This window comes from Rhinichthys klamathensis, unplaced genomic scaffold (assembly GCF_029890125.1).
Source record: "Rhinichthys klamathensis goyatoka isolate OS25496 unplaced genomic scaffold, OSU_Roscu_1.1 h1tg000781l_1, whole genome shotgun sequence".
Classification (NCBI taxonomy): domain Eukaryota; kingdom Metazoa; phylum Chordata; class Actinopteri; order Cypriniformes; family Leuciscidae; genus Rhinichthys; species Rhinichthys klamathensis.
Window position 1 is genome coordinate 174,880 of NW_026607178.1, and position 22,100 is coordinate 196,979.

Here is a 22,100-nt window from a genome sequence, read left to right on the forward strand (position 1 = left end):
AGAATATTTCTCACCTCAAATACTGAAATAACCTTGTAATTCCAATAATCATGTTATTTTTAATGTTTTTGAAAAAAGTCTCATGCTCACAAAGGCAGCATTAAGTTGATCAAAAATACAGTAAAACTGTAATATTGTGAAATTACTAGAATTTTTATATATTTACTATTTAATATGACAAAGCTGAATTTTCAGCATCATTACTCCAGTCTTCAGTCACATGATCTTTCAGCAATCATTCCAATATGCTGATTTGCTGCTCAAGAAACCACAGTAGTCAACATTTGAAGTGGATCAAAAAAAGTTCAAAGTTGTCCTAAGACAAGAACGGGTATTGCTAAAAATGTATGTATAACTTTAATAAAAGTTTTTGATCCACTTCAAATGTTGACTACTGTATTAATGTTTAAGAGTTGTGCTGCTTAATATTTTTGCTGAAACTGCTATTTATTTCAGAAATCTTTGATAATTAAAGAGCAGAATTTATTTGAAATAAAAATCTTTTGTAACATTCCAAAAGTTTTTACTGTCACTTTTGATCAATTTAAGGCGTCCTTGCTGATATATCATATTTTCTCTGACTTTTCTTATTGAACAATAGTGTGCATCAGAATTCACTTACAACTTTGCAAAATGGAGAATAAAACCTAGCACTATGTGTATATATTGTTGTAAATGCTATTAGGAAACATCAACATATATTGTTGTGCAAAAGCAAAATGCAACAAATGCATTTTTTGTAAAAATTGTGTCTCCTAGATTCAGAGAAATGGAGTGTAAAAATTCAACAACAACAAAAAAAAAAATCAGTTCCATTGTTGGCACAGCTTCTGCATTTTGCTATTGTACGCCAGTAATGATGACAGTCTCCTCAATATCACAACTATTTACTCTTGGAGTGAATATAAACTGTGGCATTCGACAGACTCATAGGTCTTTCCACATTTTTCTCTTTTTATAACATTTTGCTACTCAAACGTAACTAACAGTGGAAGTTTCATAGAAACCAGCTAATGGGCAACCATTGTGTTTTTGTATAGCGATACACCTCACTTTTCACCTGAGCACTTAACAAAACCTATGGTTGCATAATACATAGCTTTACCTTGCCATGAAGACTTTTCTCATTATCCACAGAAAAAAAAAGTAACTGATTACGAAAATATGTGTGTGTATACACATGTACATATTGTCTTCATTGGCAGGTTAAAGCTTGTATTCACTCAAAAACATTTACCGTCAGTTAACAGTATTGCGTGGCCAGGCAGAGAAAACAACTCTTGCTGGAAGAAGCTGCAAATGAGCCAGACCACTTCTAAATCATGTTGTTGATGGCCTGAAAAACAAGAAAAACAATTCAATCACCACATGGTTTAAGAATTTGTGCCGTGAACAAAACATGTCAGATATTTGTGCAATGTAACAGGTGTGCACATAAGTCATCTAATATTAAACATCCCTCTCACCTTGATTTTATTTGACTGAAAGAAGGCTGCTTGTCCACACGGCTTGGAATCAACACTGTTCATCGTATTGAGGCGACCATGTTCCTATATTGAAGAAGAAGAAGAAGAAAAAAAAACGAATGAAACTCCTACGCAAGTGAATTATGTTGGGGCAGCGGCATGTACGTCTCTCATTCTCACCGGAGCATGTATAAAGCACTCCATTTGAAGGAGGCACTCGAGCGTTTCCATCATCTGCTCCTTGCGAAGAGTGTGCAGTCTAAGATGGCCTGCAGACTCGTACAGCTCCAGTTCCCGCACAGTGTGGTTAAGAGCTACTGCTGCACATTGCAACGCACTGAGCCCTGCAAACAAAATACCATCCATAAATCCCTGTTCTCTTCACATGCTATAGATATACACTTCCAATTAGCCATTTAGCATATGATTTGATCCAAAACAACTTCAATGTGTGAAAGCTCATGGCCAGGATCCAAAGATATCATAATTTGTCTGGTAACTTTATCAAGAACTACAACATGTTAAATCACGTAAACTGCAAGAACTAGCCATTGCAGTTTTTCCATCTGACATACAAGGCTCTACTGAAGTTACCATCTAATAATGCGTTATATGACTTTTTACAACCTGAACTAACCTTGCCTTGTCATTAAAATAATTAAATTAATAATTAAATTGATAATAATTATAAACAAACTAACACACACATCGTTTAAATATTTATTTTCAAGGGAATAATAATAAAAGACTATGCCAATCTACATAATAAGGTTTCATGTATTTCTGGATGAATTAATAGACAAAAAGTGTCATTGACCCATATTATTTCTGCTGTCTGGAGGGCATTTTGTTTTTAATGACCCTACAAGATTGATGAAACCATTAAAATATGAGGAAAATATATATATATATATATACAAAGTAACGTTTTCCTCATATTTTAATGGTTTCATCAAACTTGTAGGGTCATTAAAAACAAAAATATATATATACAGTATATGTGTGTGTGTGTTAAATATGAGGGAAGAACAAAACAAACTCAGTTAAAGGGGTCATATAATGGTACATGCACTTTTACAAGTTGATTGTACTGAAATGTGTGTTGGCAGTGCCTGTACACAACCATCATATAATGATAAAAATCCATCCAGTGTTTTTGTTTTAATCTCCTTATATGTTTTCCCCTGCCTCAAATTGAGCCATTTGACCGTGTGACGTCACACGCTCGGAAGCCCCTCCCACGATTGTTGATTGACAGCAGCGTTCCAACACAGACCCGCCCTCGCTCATGAGCGAGCTGTCAATCATAGTCTGCGCGGACCAGCGCGGTCATTGTTGATATGCTGGAGCACTGTCTATGAGCAGAATGGCGTCTAAGCGATTGTGGTGTTCTGTTCTTGGGTGTAATAGCGAACACAGCAGTCATTTTAATGTTCCTAAATCCGAACCGCTGAAGACGCAGTGGCTGAGTTTGTTTTCGAAGGGAATATTCCCCTCGAGCAACGTCAATGCTTTCATGTTTGCGCGAATCATTTCTCACCAGACTGCTTTATAAAAGAGGGTCAGTATAAAGCTGGTTTTGCTAAAAAGCTGCTCATGAAAAAAGGATCGGTACCAGATATTCGTGTTCCTGCTGAACCTCTAGAACAACTGAAGTGAGTGTAACGTTAATATTTATATTAATCTTTGCAAATCGCTAGCTGCACGCTTCACAATGAATGCGTGTAAGGTTTACACTTAGGGTACATTACGGCATGTTTTCTATGTATGATGTTCTCAATATAATTAATAATCCCAAGTTTATATTGAACAACGCGTTATGGTTATTGTGTTATTGTGTTACAAACGGTGTATGCACAGAACAGAGGGGCGGGGTGAGCAAAGCTCATTATCATTTAAAGTCATATGCAATGAAACGGCGTGCTGAAAACAGAGCTGTTTTTGACCAAGTAAAATAAGTGTTTTCTTACAATACTAATGAGAATTTTTAAATAAAGTATATTACAAACTTTTAATTTAGACCCTAAAGAATCATACTAGCTTGTACAAAAATGGCATTATATGACTCCTTTAAGGTATTTATCTGACAAAATTATTGGGCAAAAAAAGTTTTTTTTTAAATGCATAAGCAAAACAAAAAGCTCAAAGGAAACTAAACTAAAGACAGTTATTAATATTTTGTTGGTTCTCTCTTGTTTTTGCATGTGTTCTTAATTTCTTTGTATGACAGCCTGACCCAAAATGTATGTCCGCACAATTTAAGAAATATTTATAGCTGGTACATTTTCTTAAATTGATTCATTTGCACAACATTTTTACAATGCCAACAAACCTTCAGCTACAAGCCCAGATCTTTAACCAATAAACCACATCACTTCTAAGTCTTTCTTTAGTAATGTAAATTCTGATTACAAAACAGTCAAATGAGGCACCTCTTTCACAACAGGATTTTGAAACAACAAAGTTTGTGACTAGTTCTACAAGATTCTTTCTAAGGTTGAAGCCACAGCCTTACTGCGGAAAACCCTCATAAAAAATTTGTCAAATGCAAATAATCCAGATGACCTTTATGGAAATGAATGGGGACATAATAACCGGTCCCCTAACGCACAATTACATTATTAGCATTAATAAATGAAACTGAACATACCGTTTGCATCTCTTTCCTCCAAATTAACATACACGCCAATTCTCATTAAACCTTTCAGGACCTGTAAAAAAAACAAAAAAAAAAAACATTTACAGTATGAGTGAATGTGTAGAAGTGGGATCTGTATGCTAATATTCCAGCACCACATAAATTTACCTCCAAGACTCGAATATATCCATTCTCTGCACTGAGATGGAGACATGTCTTCCCATATCGGTCCTTCGCATTGATATTTGCACCAAGTGACACCAAATCAGCCACCATGAAGTGTTGATTCTTCTGTGCAGCAAGATGAAGAGGAGTCTAGGAAGAAAAACAGGCCCATGCAACATTTATGCGTGTTTGTTGAGCGACTGACACTCATAGAATATGCATGTATGATTGTTTGTCACCTTTCCCTCTGAATCTTTGATATCTAGTTTCTTCAGAGCCATCATCCTTCTGGCAATAACATACACAAGGGATCTCTTTCCCTCCTCAACAACTCTGTGTAAAAGACTGTGGAGAGAGCAAGAAAGCAGTCACTTTCCATTGCATGATCTGTTCGCTTTTCAGTGTCAGGGAAAAGCTATTACTAATTGTAAATGGCTGTGTTCAATGGGTGGAGTTCTATTGGCCTATTCCACGGAAAGGTAAACCATGCATCATCTTTTAATGAGTCTGACATAGTTGTCATTTCAACTGGTGTAGTCTTTCAGGATGTTTGTCAGGTTTGTGTGTACGGTCATATCAATTACCATTGTTCCAATTAATTCTGTGTGCGAGAGGGCTTGTTTGAAGACCCTCTGTGCCATTTTTGTTGGTGCTAAAATGCTTCGAATTTCAACCGGGTTCCCATTAATCTCTTTTATTCTGCCCAGCTTGAGGAGTTAATAATGGGGTTTGTCATAAAGTTGTGAGCGGAAAACTAATGTAGCCACTTATTGAACGTGACAACGACGATGGGTGACCCAATTTCGTTCTTTCTGTATTTCATAAAAAGTTTCAAATGATAAAGGTGGCACTGCAAAAGTACCCTTGCAATTCTTGCTACTTGAAGATTGTTTTCAGAAACTGTGCATTTTCTTCATTTTGTATAAATTACAGCCGTACTTTGAAAGATTACCCATTAGAATCTGCATGAAGAAACCATCTGCAATGGCTTCAGTGAGTTTTTGAAAAGTAAAATGATCTTACATCCTTCCGTTTTCGTCTACAGCAAGAAGCTCTTGGTCAGATATCTCCTTCAGCAGATTCTCCTCTCTTTCCATTTGAGTACAGAAGAAGGTCATAACGCTGCACTCCTCCTGCTGAGATTGTGGCCATGGTGGACACTTCATCTTTTGTGGAGAGACCTCCCAGACTTCTGGGGTGGGACTTGGATGGAATGATTCTTGTGGGGAGGGCACTTGGTATTCGTATGAGTTTGCAGCAGAGCAGCTCACTCCATATAGATCATCATACCTGTACTTATCTGACTCATAACTGCTATATTCTTCCTGATTCCCAAAGAAGACATCGGTACCCTGGCTGTAAGATGGGGACGGGTAAGAGCTGCACACAGAATGGACAGGCGAGGTTTCAGAGGGTACGAAGTAGCTTGGAGATTGAGGGATCTCATTCTCCTGACCGTATGTGTTCATCAAACCCTGTTGAGGTGCTTCTTCAACCCCGAACTCTGAAGAGTATGAAGCTGAATGGGTTTTGTTTGGTGATCTGTATGACTGACAGGTCTTAAGATCCTCCTCCAACACTTCTACTATAATAGCAAGCTCTTCCAGACCCTTTGTTTGATGTTTCTTCTGTAGCAGACAAAAGATTTCTCACAACCAGCCTATGTACCAGGTAACTGGTCCAAAGACGTTTCCAAAAAAAAAAGGAGCTAGTTTTGCAGACGTTACTCACCAGAAAATGTCTCCGGTTTCTACCGGTGGTAACTCGTTTCTTTTCCCCTTTGTACCAAAGACATTTTTAATTAGAAACGTAATGAGGTTAAAATGATCATGCTAACTGACATTTACATATTTCAACCTTACCTTTAGATGCCTTAGATTTTTTCCCCTAAAAAAAATAGAGTCAGACCATGATCAACATGCCTCAATGTGATTATAAATAAATAGTAGAAGAAACATCATCAGAAACAAAATCATACCTGCAGATCTTTATTGTCAATACCCTTGGCAATACGTATATTTCTGAGAATGTCCCGTACTGGCATTTTCACTCTAACTCCGAGGTATTTCTTTTCAGATGTGGACTTGTGTTTTTTCGGTCCTAAAGGAATACAGGACAATTAGAGAAGCAGTGGGCTTTATATTTTAAAATATAGGCTATATATATTTTTTTTTTCATGTCATTCTGGAATGGGACATACCTAATGTAATTTAACAGCTGCAAACAAACCCATTTCAAAATTCAGCCAGGAACTAATATCTATGATCATGTTAACTGTATAGGCTATAGGAAGCATTTATATATTATAAATAGTTATAATACGTTTTGAGATAATATCTTATATATATAAAAAGATTTATTATATAGGCCTATGTCAAAATGATTGTGACATCTTAAACCAATCTAAGACTGTTTTACCTGCTAAATACTAGGCCATAAGACCATATTAAACCATCTAAGACCAGCAGAGCACACCAGCTTAGGCTGGCTGGATAGACTTAAACCCAGTAGGGTCACAATGATTAATCTTCACCTGGACATTGTGACCCTACTGGGTTTAAGTCTATCCAGGTGAAGATTAATCATTGTGACCCTACTGGGTTTAAGTCTATCCAGTAGGGTCACAATGATTAATCTTCACCTGGAAATTGTTCAGGAGATATTTTGTACCCACCTGTTTGGCAGCTCTTCTTGGCGTTACTGTCCTCTGAGGGTTTTTTCGTCGGTGTCCGTAGATTCGCCCCCCTTCCATTTGAAGGAGATTCTGCTGGCAGCGGTGACCCGTCGCACGAATAGTCGCGGTGTTCGGTGCCTTCTAGCAACATAATATCTTGCCCGGTGGCCTCTACCTGACTGCTCACCATCCTGTTGTCCGGTTATAAAGCTGACTAGAACGTGCTACGGGTTTAGAGAGCTATGATAACAAACATAAAATGGTCGAGTAATGGGCTGCTACTAGTCCTCATTCAACAAGTGTGTTATGTAACGATGTGTTTTCAATACCTGACTTGAGGAGGCGGGGCAGTCAAAGTTTCTCACCTGAGTTTTATCATGCGAGAACAGTGAACCCATGTGGAGCAAAGATGTTTAGTTGAAGATGAGCTCTTTAATCACTCGTGCAGTTCTGTTGAGCAAAATAGCATAAAACCAATAAAATGTAGCCTAATATAGCCTAGGCCTAATATAAATAGCCTAAAACTTAAATTTAACCTGATCTATTCTGAGGCTTATAAAAAACATTAATTTTGTGCCTATTTTAAGCAGAGGAAAATATACGCATCCTGACAAACTTGTGCAGCGTAAAAAAATTATTATTATTATTAAATTATTTGCATTATGACTCACTGAAAAGCAGCGCGGGATCTTCATCTTCCAAGTTTGGACTGTCAAACAAACTCAACCCATGACGTCCAGAGAGGTAGAGCTGGATGGCATTTGGCTCTGCATGCCATATTAAATCATACGCTGACATCTACCGACGACACACACACATACACACACAAGTCCGCTTCTTCAGTAGGCCTATAGTCTGCATCAGGTCAGTAACAAGTTGACATGTCTGTTCTTCCCATATGTAGAGTAGTATATCAAATGATTGAAAGTGTAAATCCTTCAGTTTTTAAGCCAAAGTGTTTATGTGAATAGCCTTTATGCCTAGGCCTAGTTACAGTAGCTAGTTCTGTTGCGTTTGTTTTATGTTTGTTCTGAGAATAGACATGCCTTTGCTCACTGGAATTCCTAGACAAACTTGCAATATTCTAAAATAAATAGGCAATAAATATAGCCTACTAGGCTATTCTTTGTTGAATGTAGCCTACTAAAGTCTGTCAATCATCATTAGAGCGCCACCCTCAGGCTGAATAACGCAAGGACATTAGAATTCTGCCAAAAGTGTGTCTGATTTCAGCGATTAAAATATAAAGCTTACAAAATGTTGATCATAAACTAGCGCTAAGACCCAGGTGCCGCTACTGTTTGTTAAATGCATTCACCTTATAAATCCACAAGACACCTGGCAAATAGGCAACCTGTACTGGATCATCTTAACGCTTATTCGGAATATAGGGCTCTGTTAAAGGACATTCAATTGTACATGTTATTCACCTCTCAATTCTTCATTACTTTAATGATATATTTGTGATTTTGTTTTTAAACTAAGAAATATTTATAATAAATAGTATACACCTTTTTTATCTGACGATGTTGGCACATATTGAGTCATAGCAAGAGGAAAAAAAGATGGAAAATAGAATAAATAAGACTTTGCACCAATCTGAATAGTAGGCTATGTTTCGCAGATTAATCCACAATAATTAATTGGTGCATTCTTTTTAGGTCTCAGTAGACAGGAATCATCGTATGATATGGATTAGTTATAGCTATTGTAACTAATTAGATTTATGTAACAAAAAAACGCATTGATTTCTAATTATTAATTAAATGCAGTGCTGTTTCGCTGTATCAACACTAGGTGGCAGTGCTGCACCGCCCTGCAGGCGCCACAGTATAATCTGCCTCTTGATGCCACCTTTGTGTCTTTTGTTAGAAATCATCTAATAATCTATGATATATGATTCAAAATATCCAATGTTAATACGTTCCATTGTACCTTCTTAACCTAAATCAATATAAATATATTTTAGGATATAGGTTGCAAACTGTAACAAACAGTCTCACACCATACAGGTCTTTTAAGGTAATAAGGCAAAGTGCTGATAAACATAATTAAAAGATGATATTTAGTATAACATCAATAACATTAGAGATAACATTTTAAGCTTATCCCCTTCTAGGACATAATTTAGCCTAGAGTATTGAATCATTTTGTCTGATTTCAGTCATTTTGACCGAATTGTTTTATTTGTTATAGTAGCCTAATATAGTTGGTGCATAACATGGTGACACATCTTCACGTCTACAATTCAATGTGGCATTAAATGTTTTTTTTTGCTTTGTTTTCAATCATTAGCCTATACAGTGAACCTAATCTCACATTTTGTGCACACGTATATCAAGTAACACCTGATTCAAGCCCTGATAATGGATAATGATGCAGGCCAGGTGGTCCTTTTCTACTTCTTTTTATTGTAAACAATTCCCTAGAAGTATCCGAGTTTATAACTGTGAGAAAGATGGATGAATAGCATGGATGCGTATCGATGATCTGCATGCCACATTCCTGACAACATGGATCCACGAACAATAACGTTGGAGCTACAATTAATCTTGTCACCTAATCTTGTATACATTGTTAGCACAAGCCCACACTTGCTGCAGTATAAATCAGAAAATTCTGAGCGTTAACTTGACCTTAATTTGACAAACTGTTATTCAAAGATGTATGAACTTATTCAACTCTTTTACCACATAATCAGGATTGGGAAGGAGGACCGCAGACTACTGAGAAATCGGTTTACCACTACTCTGAATATTCAGTGCTTTTCTTAGACATTAGTAATGATGTATGATTTATCATCCTGGTGTTTAGTTTATTTTTTAGATAAAGGGGAGAATTCCAGGAACATTTTCCTTGGAAGAACTGGACCCGTCCTTTTACGGAAAGCTAGTGTTTAACTAAGATAAGCTTTAAAAAAAATCCCTGGCAAGAAACCATTTTCTGTTTATTCACAAAAGAGGAAGTGTGTCACCATTTAGGCCCATTAAAACAGAGACTGCAAAGCTTATATTTTTTCTGAAATGGTTATAGCTGTTCAGTACGTTTATTGGGTTAAGGAATCTGATGATCAGGTCGTGCTTCCCTAATGACTTCCCGTCGATCACATCATGATGGGCAGCTATTGCGGCCACATATACTTTGAGGGTGGAGGGAGACAGCCTTCTCTCCAACCCGTCTTGTAAAAAGGAAAGCACGACACTGATCGGGCAAGTTCGGGGGTCTTCCCGGCGGGAAGAACACCAAACGACGAACAGGTTCCATTTCAACGCATAGAGGCGCCTCGTAGAGGGGGCTCTAGCGGAAGCGATGGTATCTACCACAGCCTGTCAATCATGAAAGTCTGTCAATCATCATTAGAGCGCCACCCTCAGGCTGAATACCGCAAGGACATTAGAATTCTGCCAAAAGTGTGTCTGATTTCAGCGATTAAAATATAAAGCTTACAAAATGTTGATCATAAACTAGCGCTAAGACCCAGGTGCCGCTACTGTTTGTTAAAATGCATTCACCTTATAAATCCACAAGACACCTGGCAAATAGGCAACCTGTACTGGATCATCTTAACGCTTATTCGGAATATAGGGCTCTGTTAAAGTACATTCAATTGTACATGTTATCAGGGGCGGACTGGCCATCTGTGTGATCTGGAGTATCACAGAACGGCCGGTACTCCAGGACGGCCGGCGGGCCGGCCCACCACCCGCCACACACGCCGTCATAACCTGTTTTTTCCCCCCACTAATCTGTTTCACACTCCAGTACTGTAGGTGGCAGCAATGCACCTTTAAGTTGGATGCCAGCGCGGAGCATTATCAGCTCGGCCCAAAAAAACTGCGATCGCGGCCGAAGCAGCTGTGCGGACTGATCTTGATCACGCGAACATTATTACACAGAGTTGCGCGATCCACTGAGAAGCATTTCAATTCAGTGCAGAATTCTCTATCTCTATTATAAACCCACAGATGGCTGTGATTTAAGCTAGTTAAAAGCCAGATTAAACAGCGCTGATATTCTCAACATCTTGACGCAAAAAAACAGGCGAAACATTGTTCCAAGAACAAACCAGTTAGAAGACATTTCACTCCACAACTTATAAATTAACTGTAACTTAGTAAAACAAACTTTTTTGGCAGAAATGTGCCTGTATTCATATTAAAAATGCTGTCATATTAATAGTCATGTAGGCCTATAAATGTAGGCTATTAAATGTAATGCAGTAATGTTTTTGTTTAGAAGTTATGGCAGTTTATTTATTTATTTTGCATTAAATATTTATACTAAATGTTTATGCTACAATAGGTTTTTAGAGAATAATATATATATAACGAATTTTTCACCAATTGTTGAACCAGAATATCAAGATATTTTATTATTTCGCATATGATGGTGAAAAATAAAAAAGTTAAAGTTAAAAGTAAAGGTAAAGGTAAGGTAAAAAACACCACCATGTTATATGTATAATACATATTTTTGAGTATAGCCCTTCTAGATTATTTTATCCCTTGAGGTAGCCCTCACACACAAAAAGGTTGGAGACCCCTGGTATATAGTAACTAAATGTTTTATAATTACAAGTTTGTGTAATTAGGGTTTCTGTAGCCAGTGACATTTCATTATTTGTGTTTTATTTTCAATGCAGATGTAATGGCATTGTACATTTTTTTGTTTTTATTTGAAGACTGAGGCTTCATTAATAAACAAAACCCCAATTGTCATCATTGTTTTTGAGATATTACTTGCTGTGAATACCTTGTCTGATATAGGTTACAGCAGGGGCGGAGTGGGACCAAAAAATCTACCGGGAAATTTCGTAGACCACCGGCCCTCGTCGCCGGCAGGGCCAGATTAAGAGGCCCCTGGGCACAATGTCTTGTAGGTCCCCTCTTAGGCAGGCCAAATGTATATTTTGTCCAGGGACATTTTAATATGGCATTTACAGTTTTACTGATTTAAAAGTAACTTTGTTGTACTATGCTGGAGTAAAGTTCATAAATGGTCGTTCTTTCCCATAGGAATTTGTAAAACTATGTTGGGTGGACCTCTGTGCCTCTAGGGGGGTTCGGGGGCATGCTCCCCCGCAAGAAAATGTTTTACATTTTAAGGTTAAATGCATCAATCTTGTGCTCTTTGAAGAGATCAAAATTAAGAGCTTCAACCCATGAACTGCTCGTTGAACAAAGAAAAAGCATTAATTTGTACCAGGACAATAAAGAGGGCATCTTTTTAGTTATGAGAGTCTCCGTCTGCATTACATTATCAATGATGTTTTAGGATGCCAAACAATTATTATAATAATGTAATAATGATTTATATAATTATTCCTATGACGTTAAATCCATTTAGCCTATAAATGTACTATATAAATGAAAATTAATATTTCAAAAGTATATTTTAGCCTACATTACACTATAATATAGGACAATTAAAATATTTTTGTCCTAATTTCTTCACTTGCAAGAAATAAACCCTTGAGCTTTTATTTAGGAGAAAACACCAGATAACCATCCTGATCGCGTGAGCAAAGTAATCACGCAGCGCAGACAGGATGCCTATTCTTAAAGTCTTGTGCTGTTTTATAAAGACACAAAGCCATAACATGGTTTTAATTTTAGTTCGTTGGCAAAATATAACGCTAGAGACCTTAATGTTAGGTTATACATTTTACATCTTTACATATGTGTTGGGAAAAGGGAGAAGAGAGAGTTCGGCAAAAGGCGGATTCGAACTCGGGTCGAGCGCATCAAAAGCTGCTTTCAAGCACTTTACGACCTACGCCACTGTAGCTATTTCTTAACGGGCGTCTTTTTGCTGAAAAGACAGGCACTTAGTGCAAATATACGCTCCGTTATAGAAAATGTTAAAAAAAATATATGTGTTCTTCCCCTCGCTTGGGCCCCAAGTGCACTTGGCAAACTTGCAATGAATACATTTTATCAGACCGGCCCTCGCGGCCTCGAAACACTACCGGCCCACCGGGAAAACTCCCGACTCTCCCGATTGCCACTCCGCTACTGGGTTACAGTATTGTGGCATAGTATCAGGACATTCTAGTGGCTAGGGGCGAATGGCTGGATGATGGGCCTATTTGGGAGAAAGTCCAGGGCTGTTTTTTTAGCCCCAGTCCGTCCCTGCATGTTATTCACCTCTCAATTCTTCATTACTTTAATGATATATTTGTGATTTTGTTTTTAAACTAAGAAATATTTATAATAAATAGTATACACTTTTTTTATCTGACGATGTTGGCACATATTGAGTCATAGCAAGAGGAAAAAAAGATGGAAAATAGAATAAATAAGACTTTGCACAAATCTGAATAGTAGGCTATGTTTCGCAGATTAATCCACAATAATTAATTGGTGCATTCTTTTTAGGTCTCAGTAGACAGGACTCATCGTATGATATGGATTAGTTATAGCTATTGTAACTAATTAGATTTATGTAACAAAAAAACACATTGATTTCTAATTATCAATTCAATGCAGTGCTGTTTCGCTGTATCAACACTAGGTGGCAGTGCTGCACCGCCCTGCAGGCGCCACAGTATAATCTGCCTCTTGATGCCACCTTTGTGTCTTTTGTTAGAAATCATCTAATAATCTATGATATCTGATTCAAAATATCCAATGTTAATACGTTCCATTGTACATTCTTAACCTAAATCAATATAAATATATTTTAGGATATAGGTTGCAAACTGTAACAAACAGTCTCACACCATACAGGTCTTTTAAGGTAATAAGGCAAAGTGCTGATAAACATAATTAAAAGATGATATTTAGTATAACATCAATAACATTAGAGATAACATGTTAAGATTATCCCCATCTAGAACATAATTTAGCCTAGAGTATTGAATCATTTTGTCTGATTTCAGTCATTTTGACCGAATTGTTTTATTTTTTATAGTAATATAGTTGGTGCATAACATGGTGACACATCTTCACGTCTACAATTCGCTCAGTGGCAATGTGGCATTAAATGGGGTTTTTTGCTTTGTTTTCAATCATTATACAGTGAACCTAATCTCACATTTTGTGCACACGTATATCAAGTAACACCTGATTCAAGCCCTGATAATGGATAATGATGCAGGCCAGGTGGTCTTTTTCTACTTCTTTTTATTGTAAACAATTCCCTAGAAGTATCCGAGTTTATAACTGTGAGAAAGATGGATGAATAGCATGGATGCGTATCGATGATCTGCATGCCACATTCCTGACAACATATGGATCCACGAACAATAACGTTGGAGCTACAATTAATCTTGTCACCTAATCTTGTATACATTGTTAGCACAAGCCCACACTTGCTGCAGTATAAATCAGAAAATTCTGAGCGTAACTTGACCTTAATTTGACAAACTGTTATTCAAAGATGTATGAACTTATTCAACTCTTTTACCACATAATCAGGATTGGGAAGGAGGACCGCATTAGTAATGATGTATGATTTATCATCCTGGTGTTTAGTTTATTTTTTAGATAAAGGGGAGAATTCCAGGAACATTTTCCTCGGAAGAACTGGACCCGTCCTTTTACGGAAAGCTAGTGTTTAACTAAGATAAGCTTTAAAAAAAATCCCTGGCAAGAAACCATTTTCTGTTTAATTACAAAAGAGGAAGTGTGTCACCGTTTAGGCCCATTAAAACAGAGACTGCAAAGCTTATATTTTTTCTGAAATGGTTATAGCTGTTCAATACGTTTATTGGGTTAATGCTTAATCACAGTGTTACATATCTAAAGTATTTATAACAATTAGGCTAATCCTTGATTTAAATGACTGGTTTAGTTGAGGTTTAAAAATACACTGAAAAGGACACTGATAGATGAAAGAAATGATGCCATTTCAAGACTGCGTTAATACTACTGCAAAGATCAGATCAAGTTTATCAGATCGACGACTCCTTCCCATGAACAAATAAATGTTCACTTTACAAAACATTAGTCCCCAGAACAGGTGAAAAGATATCACCACAGGAGCAAGTTTCAGTGTACCTGTTTGGCACATTTCCATCTAACTGGATATCGTTCCGTATCGGATAAGTTAATGATTTTAATAAATGATTATGCAATGCCTGTTTATTGAATTTGAAATTATGTGTTATGAGGGTTCACATGTTGGTTTCACACACGCACGCACGCACGCATGCACACACACAAACATTTTTGAAAATTTTCATTCCACCGGTTTGTTAGTCTAGTTTGTTAGAAAACATTCTCAGAACTGATAAATATGGCAACTTTATTTAATGCAGGTTATGTTATGATGCATAGTAACAGTAAGTTGCAATGCTGTGGATTATAGCAGGGGGATTTTTTGGTAACTGAACAGCTTTTTATTTACATGTTCAATTGTCACTGAAATAATTTTCTTGGCAAAAATATAGCTACAAAGAAAGTGCAAAACCTCAACATTGATTTTGGACTGATGTAGCTACGCCAGGGTCTTCTGTGTTTTCTCGTGAATTTTAAAAGGTTGCTCTATTTTCATAACTCATCCCGCAGAAAATGACTAAAAGTGTTTGTAAAGAGGCCAGCAGGGGCGCTCATTCCTGCAGTGCCTTCCCTTCATCCCGCTGAGATGATGCTCTGAAGTCATCACCACGATTCTGTGCCTGATCAAGATAGAGAATAAATGCAGTTGGTTTTAATAATCAGCGGATTATTAACAAGTCGGAGACAAGTCTTTCTCTTTATGTAACTTCACTGTTTTTTAGAGCTTGGCATCACATTATGTAATAGCCTATATATGTGTAGTAGGGGATATCTTTAAAATGTAAAGTTCATGTACAAACGTACAATTTTAAAACATTCATCACGATGGAATAACAATCAAGTCACTTGCACCTGCACTTTTTGGAGAGAAACCTTGGACTTAAAAGCTAGCTTTAAATAATGAAAATAACACTTTTATATAAGAAAACGTCTCGGTTACGTATGGTAACCCTCGTTCCCTGAGTAGCGGAGACGTCTCGTCGGAGGAGTTTCCAACGAATTGGGATCACGCTAGGGAGACCAATTGCCTTCGAGTGAATTAAAACTAGCCAATAAATATTGGCATGCGGGATTTGCATTCTGCATCCCGCCTATCAATGCGGATATAAAAGCGGAAGCGAACGCACATACCATTGCTTTACGCTGAGGAGCCGGACGGTGTCCAGTCCCCCGCGAAGGTACAGCAAACATGGCGACGGGACGAGACGTCTCCGTTCCCTACTCAGGGAACGAGGGTTACCATACGCAACCGAGACGTTCCCTTTCGTATGGGAACTCCTACGTCTCATCGGAGGAGTTTCCAACGAATTGGGATCCCAAATAAAACGCCATGATGCTGGCCCCTTCCAGCGCCCAGCTAAGCTGCCGACCAAGCAGTTTCTCAGTTTCTTCCGGGCGGGAGCTAGCTAAGAGGAAATCACACTGCTGTTCCGCAAGACCGGCACTGAATACACATATGAACTAGCCCGTAGGGTAGTAAAACATATGGGAGTCCTCAAGGTAGTTCCAGCCCGTAGGGTGGGGAGCATACTCAGCAAGGACGACAGAGTGGGTCTGTCGAGGGAAAGACACGGAGCTAGCCCGTAGGGTAGCAGGAACGTGGAAAATTGATCACGAGGAAGTCATCGTGAAGGTCACTCAGTCTACTAGCAACTTCTTAAGAGAGGTAATAGACCTAGCGTCAGGCGGTCCGCCACGCCTGATGCCGAGGAGTGATGGAGGAGCTCAGAAGGTTAGCCGTTTGTTGGGGAACCAAGGAGCAAAAAGGCGCACGGATCCAGCTCATAAAGCGGAATGGCGCAGCAAGCCGACAGAACCTATTCCCTCGCGCCACTGACCGTAGCGAGTAAACGGGAGGAAACCGGTTCAACACGTAAGCTATAAAACCTGGCAAACATGTTAGGTGTCGCCCAGCCCGCAGCTCTGCAGATATCTGTCAGTGAGGCACCTTGCGCCAAAGCCCAAGAGGAAGCGACACTCCTAGTGGAGTGAGCCGTCAACCTGGGTGGGCAAGGTACGTCCTGGGATTCATAAGCCCGGACGATAGCATCCACTAGCCAGTGGGCTAACCTCTGCTTGGAGACAGCCTTCCCCTTCTGCTGGCCTCCGTAACAGATGAAGAGCTGCTCTGAGGTCCTGAAGCTTTGCGTTCTGTCCACATAACAACGTAGTGCACGTACGGGACAGAGAAAAGCCAGGGCTGGGTCTGCCTCCTCCACGGGCAGCGCTTGCAGCTTCACTACCTGATCTACAAATGGAGTGGTAGGAACCTTGGGCACATATCCGAACCGGGGTCTCAGAACCAGGTGAGAAAGGCCCGGTCCGAACTCTAGGCACGATTCGTCGACCGAAAAAGCCTGCAGATCCCCGACCCTCTTGAAGGAAGCTAGAGCCAATAGAAGAGCAGTTTTTTCAGACAAAACTTTAAGCTCTATATCAAGGGCTCAAATGGGGGCCTTTGAAGCGCTCTCAGCACCAGGGCTAAGTCCCAAGAGGGTACAGGGTGCAAATTACGAGGGGGATTTAACCTCCTAGCACCCTTAAGGAATCTGATGATCAGGTCGTGCTTCCCTAATGACTTCCCGTCGATCAGATCAAGCAAGTTCGGGGGTCTTCCCAGCGGGAAGAACACCAAACGACGAACAGGTTCCATTTCAACGCATAGAGGCGCCTCGTAGAGGGGGCTCTAGCGGAAGCGATGTTATCTACCACAGCCTGTGGTAGGCCATCTAGAACCTCCGCGTCCCGTCCAGGGACCAGACATGAAGTCTCCACAGGTCTGGACGCGGGTGCCAAAGAGTGCCCCGTCTCTGAGAAAGCAGGTCCTTCCTCAGAGGAATGGGCCAAGGAGGTGCTGTCGCAAGGAGCATGAGTTCCGGGAACCAGGTCCGGTTGGGCCAGTACGGCGCAACTAGCAAGACCTGCTCCTCGTCCTCCCTGACTTTGCACAGTGTCTGTGCGAGAAGGCTCACTGGGCGAAACGCATACTTGCGTGGGCCCCGGGGCCAGCTGTGTGCCAGTGCATCCGTGCCGAGGGACCCTCCGGTCAGGGAATAGAACAACTGGCAATGGGTCGTGTCCGGAGAGGCAAACAGATCTATCTGAGCGGCTCCGAAGATTCCCCATATCAGCTGAACCACCTGGGGATGGAGTCGCCATTCTCCCGGAAGGGGCGGCTGCCGTGAGAGGTCGTCGGCTGCACGGTTGAGCACACCAGGGATATGAATGGCCCGAAGCGACCTCAGATGCTTCTGACTCCATAGGAGGAGATGGCGGGCGAGTCGCGACATACGACGGGAGCGTAGACCACCTTGATGGTTGATGTACGCCACGGTCGCAGTGCTGTCCATACGGACCAGTACATGCCTGTGCAGAAGCAGCCCCTTGAGGCAGCACAAGGCTAAGCGTACTGCTTGCAACTCTAGGCAATTGATGTGCCAATGCAGCTGAGGCCGCGTCCACAGACCTGAGACTGCATGCCCGTTGTACGTGGACCCCCATCCGTTGGCAGAGGCATCCGTGAAAACCACAGTATGCCTGGACACCTGGACTAAGGGCACTCCGGCCCGTAGAAAGGCAGGGTCCGACCAAGGACTGAAGGTTTGGCGACAGTGCGGGGTAATGTTGACCCGGAACATGCCGCTCTGCCACGCCCATCTCGGGACTCGATCGTGAAGCCAGCGCTGAAGCAGTCTCATATGCAACAGGCCGAGCGGCGTTACCGCGGCTGCGGCTGCCATATGCCCCAGGAGCCTCTGAAATTGCTTCAGTGGAACCGCTGACCTGCCTCGAAAGGACCTGAGGCAGTTGAGCACTGACTGGACGCGCTCCTCGGTGAGGCGCGCAGTCTGACTGACCGAGTCCAGCTCCATGCCGAGATAAGAGATCCTCTGCGTGGGGCAGAGTTTGCTCTTGTCCCGGTTGACCTGAAGCCCCAACCGGCTGAGGTGCCGGAGCACCAGGTCCCTGTGATCGCACAACAGATCTCGCGAGTGAGCTATTATCAGCCAGTCGTCGAGATAGTTGAGAATGCGAACGCCATGTTCTCTCAAGGGAACAACGGCCGCCTCCACGACTTTCGTGAAGACGCGGGGCGACAGGGCCAAGCCGAAGGGTAGGACCTTGTACTGATATGCCCGACCCTCGAACGCAAACCGAAGAAACGGTCTGTGTCGAGGCAGAATCGAGACATGAAAGTACGCGTCCTTCGGGTCGATCGCTGCAAACCAATCCTGGGGACGGATGCACTCGAAGATGCGTTTCTGCGTAAGCATCTTGAACGGGAGCTTGTGAAGGGCCCGATTCAAAACACGCAGATCCAGGATTGGTCGTAACCCACCGCTTTTCTTGGGTACAATGAAGTAAGGGCTGTAGAACCCAGACCTCATCTCGGCTGGAGGGACCGGCTCGATCGCATCCTTCGCCAGCAGGGCCACGATCTCTTTCCTCAGGACAGGGGCGTCGCCACTCCGCACTTGGGTGAAGAGGACACCCCTGTACCTGGGAGGCCGGCGGGCAAACTGAATTGCATAGCCGAACCGGATGGTGCGAACGAGCCACCTGGACGGTCTCGGAAGCGCTAGCCAGGCTTCGAGAGACTGAACCAACAAGCCCACTCGGACCACCGGCGTACCCGCGGAGGGGCAGCGAGGTGGAAGGCAGGGACCCGCCCTAGGAGGCATTGCTGCGGCCGAAGGTGGGGTCTGTGTGTATGGTGCAACACTTACCTGCCTCCACCGGGGGGCAAACAGCAGGGAAGGCCCATCTTTCTCTAGGGCGTTCGACTGCTGAGTGTCCCGTGGCGAAGGTCGGAGGGGAAACGAGGAGCGAGGCTAAGGGGCGTCGAGTCCTGGCTTCCACGCCTCCTTGGCCAACGAAAGACGAGAGTGATGAGGCCGGGGCGGCATCACTGGCATCTGAGCGCTGGAGCGAAGGGAATGAGTGTGGCGAGGCAACGTGGCGGCGCACACAGACATTATCGCCTTCTTCGACGGAGGAGACTGAGAGTGACGAGGCAAATGAGCGTCGTTCTTGACTGCCAGTCTCGACCGTGGGTAACCCAGAGGAAACGGAAACTGCTCTTTTATTGAGAATTTGGGTACCGCTGACCCCGGCGGAACAGAAATAAAAGGAAACAAAAGATTCTCCACCCGGCCCTCCTCCGGGGGAAGGAGAGGTGCAGAGGCCCTATCCTGAAGAGCAGCAACCACGTCCTCTGGGTGGCCCGTCTCAGGGTCGCTTACCTTTCCTCTTGCCGGGTGGTTTAGACGAGGCCTGATCAGGCTGCGCATCTCTCCTACGGCCGGCACCCTGTCGTTTAGCGGGCTGCTGCTTGGGCTGGGCAGGGGCGGAGGCGGCGGCAGGAGGGCGCCCTCGGCGACGAGCAGCTAGAGGTGCGACCGTCGGAGGCGGGGCAGCCCTATTCCGCTTCCGAGGCATGATGTGTTTGATCACCTCCGACTGCTTCTGGGCGGTGGAGAACTGTTGGGCGAAGTTCTCCACCACATCGCCGAAGAGGCCACCCTGGGATATGGGAGAAGCAAGGAACTTGTTTTTGTCCGAGTCCTTCATATCTGACAGGGTGAGCCATAGATGTCGTTCCTGGACCACGAGAGTGGACATCGCTCGACCCAGGGAACGCGCGGTGACTTTCAATGCCCGTAGGGCAAGGTCCGTCGCCGTGCGCAGCTCTTTGAGTACCCCTGGGTCGACACCACCCTCCTGCATGTCACATAGCGCCTGGGCCTGGTAGACCTGCAGGAGCGCCATGGCATGCAGGGCAGAGGCAGCCTCTCCACACCCAGTGTAGGCCTTTCCAGTCAGACTGGAAGAGAACCTACAAGCGCGGGAGGGGAACGAAGGGTTACCCCGCCAGGAGGAAGCGGAGGTGGGACACAGTTGCATCGCCACCGCGCGCTCCACTGGGGGGATGCCTTCGTATCCCAGAGCTGCTCCGCCATCGAGAGTGGTGAGGGAGGAGGAGGGAGTCAACCTCAGTCTAGCCGCCAGAGGGTTCGACCAAGATTTCGTCACCTCCTCATGCACCTCCGGGAAGAAAGGAACCGGAGCGGAGCGCTGAGTACCAGCACGGGCCGCCCCGAGATACCAATCGTCGAGCCGAGACGGTTCGGGACGCGGTGGAGGGTTCCACACGAGCCCGACCTTCTCGGCCGCCCGGGCGAGCGTAAGTGTCATCTCCGGGTCAGGCTCGGACAACACTACCACACCCGAAGGGGGCAATGCAGCCGAGTCGTCATCCCCAGATCGCGACTCATCTCCCTCTGATACCTCGATCGACATCTGGTCCTCCAGAGGGGCCCCGAAGGAAACGACTGGAGCCACACGTGATGACCCAGCACGCTCCTCCGAAGACCCCAGTGGCACGGCTGAAGAGGAGTGGGATGTCCGAGGGGGTCTTTCACCCGGCAGATCATTCCTCACTGTAACCCTCAGACCACCAATGGGATCAGCCGAAGTAGCTTTCTTCTGGAGTGAACCAGAAGAACAACTAGATCGGGGGATCTCCAAAGGGACTCCCCCCTTGAGGGATGAGGGATCGTAGTCTTAGTCTCAACACCGCGACGGTCATGTTCCCGCAATGAGAACATGACTCATCCACGAACGCTGCTTCAGCGTGCGCGAGGCCCAAGCACGTGACACAGCGATCGTGACCATCAGCCGGAGGCAGAAGTTGACCGCATCCAGAAACACACGGGTGAAACGTCATCCTGAAAAGGACGCGAACTTCACTCGTGTTGCTCTTTCAGAAAAGAAACGCTCTCTTATTGTGTCAAAACACACAGGGACCAACGCAGCAACACAGCGGGGAAACTGCAAGCCCGCTGCGCGCACTCAACCAAATACCAGCTGTTACAACAGCTCTTTGAAAACAAGGCAGATCGCGTGAAGCAACAGCTGACACCGGGAGATCACGAGGATCACTGAAGCGCCGTCACACCAACACAGAGAGGCTTTTCCTGGAACAGCAGACTCGTTGAGCGTGAAGATATCAAACCAATCTTTGTAGCTCATCACTCAGAGGACACTAAGTTCGGCTCCGAAGCTAAAAGCAATGGTATGTGCGTTCGCTTCCGCTTTTATACCCGCATTGATCGGCGGGATGCGGAATGCAAATCCCGCATGCCAATATTCATTGG

General features: G+C 42.9%; 1 protein-coding gene across 1 annotated transcript; it reads right to left on the reverse strand.

Moving 5' to 3' along the window:
• Window positions 1-1,315: 1,315 nt before the first annotated feature.
• zgc:113279 (uncharacterized protein LOC553749 homolog) lies at window positions 1,316-7,377 on the reverse strand. The gene is made up of 11 exons (XM_056243200.1): window positions 6,944-7,377; window positions 6,248-6,369; window positions 6,132-6,156; window positions 6,001-6,047; window positions 5,293-5,897; window positions 4,509-4,614; window positions 4,273-4,419; window positions 4,117-4,177; window positions 1,647-1,810; window positions 1,467-1,550; window positions 1,316-1,336 (listed from the first exon to the last, which is right to left on the reverse strand). Exons 1-11 carry the CDS (start codon window positions 7,131-7,133, stop codon window positions 1,316-1,318), a joined length of 1,572 nt encoding a protein of 523 aa, XP_056099175.1. The 5' UTR covers window positions 7,134-7,377.
• Window positions 7,378-22,100: the final 14,723 nt, after the last annotated feature.

Coding starts and splice junctions, on each gene's coding strand:
- zgc:113279 (XM_056243200.1), bottom strand. CDS start 7,133: ATGGTGAGCAGTCAGGTAGAGGCCACCGGGCAAGATATTATGTTGCTA. Junction 1,551..1,646: donor AGTGCTTTATACATGCTCCG/GTGAGAATGAGA, acceptor TCTTCAATATAG/GAACATGGTCGCCTCAATAC. Junction 1,337..1,466: donor TTCAGTCAAATAAAATCAAG/GTGAGAGGGATG, acceptor CTTGTTTTTCAG/GCCATCAACAACATGATTTA.